The sequence below is a fragment of the Styela clava genome, chromosome 8, assembly GCF_964204865.1.
Source record: "Styela clava chromosome 8, kaStyClav1.hap1.2, whole genome shotgun sequence".
Taxonomy (NCBI): Eukaryota; Metazoa; Chordata; class Ascidiacea; order Stolidobranchia; family Styelidae; genus Styela; species Styela clava.
The window spans coordinates 19275611-19280387 of NC_135257.1; the positions used below are offsets into that span (position 1 = coordinate 19275611).

The following is a 4777-nucleotide window of genomic DNA, read 5'->3' on the forward strand; positions in this document are numbered from 1 at the left end:
CTCAAACCATACATATAAGCGGAATAACAGCGAATAATGTATAAAGATTGGTATCACGTGTATCATACAGCAAAGCATCCAAAATTTATTAAAAAACAATACATTTTTTCCCGCCTATCAACGTTTTCTTACATAAAATACAATTACAGATCAAGGCTAGAGGTGGAAAAATATCTTCAAGTTGCCGTCTCCCAAATCAAACCTCGTTTCGATATATTGTGTATTATACACAAAGCTTATAATTTGCATTAGTCATAACAAACGCTATTATTCACAATTTTATGTGATAAGTTCAATATAATTTTGTGCAAGAAAAATGCTAGTGTCGACAATAGTCTTAAAATCTACAACTAATTACATGTTTACCAAATGCTTGGGTGGCGAGAAGTTGAAAATTTTTTTGGGGGTCGCGCTAAAAAGTAGTTGCAGACCCCTGCTATAATGTACCCTGTCATATCTAGAACACAATTCTCTCCCACGCGATGAGTTTGAAATCTTACCCTAAAAACTTTTACTCCAGAGCGTACAATATTCAGAATCCAATCGCTTGCTTTGAATAATTAGAATATTCAGATATTTGTATTAAAATGTCGATAACATGAGTCAGTACTGCAATTAAATTACAATATAAAGAAGAGAGCAATGCTCAAATGCATATACATGATGGTGAAACGAAAACGCGATACTGTATCAGGAAAATAAGAGTAAAGTTACAAAAGAGTGATACCGAATGCCGCATGAAAGTGTGCATTTACCGTAATGCATATAGAGTGAGAATAATTTTTAGTAAAATATCGTACGGTTTATTATTGATTCGTGATTAATATTTATTTTTGCATTTGCAATATTTGAAATGCATTCAATGCGAAGTGTTTTTTATTGATATATATATATATAATGAAAATATATATCGGACGCTCTAGGACTCGGGGATAAATTGAAAGAAATATATCTTGATCGCTTTCAAGGACTTTTTACATATTTTAAGAACTAAAATTGGTTGGTCCAATACCAGCGGATAAAAGCACACCACATCAACAGTTTAGCAAAAATATCCTTGGATCCTCGTCATTTCCAACTATGAATCAAAACTCTTGAAGATTACGTTTCCCAATCGGCGAGGTATTTCGTCCCCGGGAATTTTGGGTGGTATTTCGGGAAGGACTTTGATTTGTATTTGCTGTAGTAATCTTAATATACTTCAGTTCTTTATTATTACTATAATACTTAATTGTGCACATATTATAAGCTACTTAAACTGTACGAAAGCGGAAGTGCGATTCGTGCATAACACCAGATAAAGAGCTTTGAATATGAACAAATAAAGTAGTTTCATATGCATAGTGACGGGGGTACGGAGTTCTAAAATAGGCGAAGTGAGGAATTCAACGAAGAAGATTGGAAATCACTGCTTTACCCAATCTCAGCACACAGGAAAAATGGAGCTCCAGAAGCATATGTACCAATATGGTGGTAACTAATTTTGTTTGCCTACTTTACATCAAGTTGTGTAAAGGGAATGAAACTTATGGGCAGAGGGTATATATACTTGGCTCACACAGACAGTTATCGAACTCATAATTAGGGTGAGGCATTTCGAATCGAATATTCGAACTACTTTAGGACTTGACATTATATGTCAGTATGGTTCTTAGGCATTTTTCTTTCCAACGAGTTCCTCTGTCATTTCCAAATTATTCCTTGTAATACTTATTTCTTCCTCTTTTACATCAACACTCTCCCAATCGCTAGCTTCTTTGTAACATTCCAAGGCTATTAAATAGAATTTTCTAGCTTCTTCGCTGTTTCCCATGTTATAATAAGAGATTCCAGAATTATTGTGCAAATCTCCAAACACTCTATATTTGTTGGCATCGGATTTAAACTGTTCGCTTAGTATATTCATTCCTTCTTTGTAAAACTCAATCGCTTTTCTATATTCTCCTACATCATCGCAGCTGTATCCAATATTATTCAGACTTAGTGCTTCATAAAGTACTTTGATATATTCATCTATCCCAGTGACACTTCTCAAGTCATACAGAAGTTTTTCAATACACCCAATTCCAAAACTCCTAGCTATTGGTAACATGCTTCCGCCTTGCTGTACTAGTCTTCCAATAATTTGCATAGTTTTGTGATTGCACTCATTGATCCCTCGAATCGCCTTGGTCGGATCAGCATCAATTTTATACAAATTTGAAACACATTGTAGTAAGATTAAAGCTCTAATATAAGATGAGCTATCTACGTAATCGTCACATGTTTTCATGACGTCATCCGTACATGGCCCACTCGGTGACGTCATCATTAATTTAAGAGTGCGTAAGCAAAAGTTTGCTTTGGATTTCCTTCCTACCATCAAGCAACATTCAATTTCCTCAACTAAATTTTGTTGAATCTCCATCGACCATTTCTCTTCAATAGCTTCATCGACAATGGTTTCTAAAAAAAATTGAATCTTTTCACTGTTGCTTTTCTCATTTCTACTTAAAGAACGAAAAAAATGTGAACTAGGCAGATCTTGAAATATTTTTTTCTACAAGTGGGGCAAATAACAGGTATCCTTCACGGTAAACTAATTTCAATTGAAATGCTCACCTAAAAATCAGATTAAATTTGATATAAATAAGTATATTTTTTATTGTAGTCAAATGGTAGAATATAGGAGAACAAATAAAAGTTAAATAAACCGAGAGAAAAATATTTTATACATCAATTGTTTTATCGGATGTTCATGTTATATACTATAATACGTCGCTCTAAAATTCCAAACAAAAAAAACATATTATACTTGAATTCGTGTTATCTTTCACAGTTGTCAGATTGGTATCGGGGTTTTCAATGCTTCTTCCACTCATAGCAAACAGCGTGTCGTAACCAGCAGGACTAAAAAAATAACAAAACGAAAATCAGATTAGAATTATTCATTTAAAAAACAATGCTCAAATATATGGTCACGAATGCCAAAAATAAGTCGTATGAAACATCCCGACCTCGATGGCTATCGGATCGCTCAAATGAGATCACGAACCGCCGCACATTTTTTAATTTACACGTCATCACACAAAACGTTAAAGTGAGAAACGGATCCCACAGAGTCCACAGAAATAAATTTTGAAATGAATAAAATTAATAACCTTCCAGCGACAACAACAATCTATACCCACTGGAAATTTCAAAGCAATTGGTCTAGTAGTTGAAAAAAAAGTGATTTTTTTCACAACAACAAAATGAAGAATACCAACAATAACATTTTAACAAAACGATTCATATTTACACTTCATGTCCGATAATACCACTATAACACATTATCCTCTTTCCATATTTTGCGATAAATGTGATCTTGTTGCATGAATAATAAAGACAATTTTAAAATCATCTTACATGAGTAACAAAGATATCTGCTTTTCAAACGCAACAAATCGATCTGCTAACATCGCAAACTTTTCCTCTAATTTTTCTATATTCTTCTCCAGCGTTGAAAGTCTCTTTTCTGTCGACGTTCGTTGCAATTCATTTTGTGATTTCGTGGTTCCACGTGGTCCCGACACTGGAAAGCAAACGAATAGAAATAAACGACAAAGAAGGTGAAGCATGCAATAAGCAATAGAAACCTTGCAAAAACAGTGGAAACTCGTCAAAAAACACTCTTATTACATTTCAAATGCTTTACTTCAACACTTTCAGTACCATGGACGTATATATACGTCATTTGGCACAGACGGCCTGTTAGGCCCAAGTGCAGTGAGTTTCAACAGTGAGCAATGGTCCATTGGTAGACCATGACGCCATTTAAAACAGTACACAAGTCATGGAATGAATCACAACAAAATCAAAGCTTAGTGCAGAAGTGGGTAAATTACGGCCCGCGGGCCGGATCCGGCCCACAGAAGTGTTTCACCTCGCCCACTAGTGTCTGCTGAAATTATGACTTTAGTTTTACTGGATATAAATTTCCGTTGAAAATATTGATAAAAATAACGAATAGTCAGCTAAAATAAATACCATAATTCCCACGTGTTATCCGCGCATAAATATAATGTGCGGTCCAGTAACAACGTCTTTATCTGTAACCGGCCCATTCAGGAAAATTAGTGCCTACCATGTCTTAGTGTCAGAAGGATAAATAAACAGTAAAGCACTCAATCGAAGAATTATGGACAAAATGCAGCAACAATACACTCATTGAAAGTGTATAAATAACTTCCTGATTGAAATTTTGACGGTTTATTAAAAAGAGAAACGTAGGGGGGTTGAAAATTTAGGGGTGATAAATATTTTGCTATTGGCGATAAAAATGTGTAATGTATTTGACAGGTTGTCCACACTGATGAATATTCCATTTTTTAAATAATCAAATACAATTATTCTTAAGTTGAGTATTAAAGTGTGGTATCACGGCTCAAAATAAGGGAGTGTTAGAAATTTTAGGGGGTGTCAAAGCCCTATATGGGAGGGGGAGGGGAATCACTCATCGAAAACCACCCTGGACCCTTCGTGTGCCTACGGCGCACATTATGTTTGGTCGCCGTTTAGGAACATACCGTCACTAAAATCGAAACACGGTTAATTGTGGGTGGGATTTGCCTTTTATCCATTACTTCAAAATTGTCGAAGAAAATTTTTGTGTTATCATTAAACAAGGTTGAAAACGCAATTTTTTTCCCGGTTTGTGATGATATATAAGATAATTAATCCGAAGTATATCCATCAATTTTCATTGTACTGAAATAAATTTTACTCCATGAGAATTTACAGCAGATTTACGGATTTT

At 34.7% G+C, this 4777-nt stretch overlaps 1 protein-coding gene across 1 annotated transcript; it reads right to left on the minus strand.

Annotated features, from left to right (window-relative positions):
* Window positions 1-586: 586 nt before the first annotated feature.
* LOC120346176 (uncharacterized) lies at window positions 587-3715 on the minus strand. The gene is made up of 4 exons (XM_078115646.1): window positions 3661-3715; window positions 3388-3553; window positions 2795-2889; window positions 587-2445 (listed from the first exon to the last, which is right to left on the minus strand). The coding sequence occupies exons 1-4, from the start codon at window positions 3713-3715 to the stop codon at window positions 1652-1654; spliced, it is 1110 nt and encodes a 369-aa protein (XP_077971772.1). The 3' UTR covers window positions 587-1651.
* Window positions 3716-4777: the final 1062 nt, after the last annotated feature.

Excerpts from the sequence above, each read along its gene's own strand:
- LOC120346176 (XM_078115646.1), bottom strand. The coding sequence starts at position 3,715 with ATGACGTATATATACGTCCATGGTACTGAAAGTGTTGAAGTAAAGCAT. Across the intron at positions 2,890-3,387 it reads CAGATATCTTTGTTACTCAT|TCCTGCTGGTTACGACACGC; the intron begins GTAAGATGATTT and ends TTATTTTTTTAG. Across the intron at positions 2,446-2,794 it reads GAAAGATAACACGAATTCAA|AAACCATTGTCGATGAAGCT; the intron begins GTATAATATGTT and ends AATTTTTTTTAG.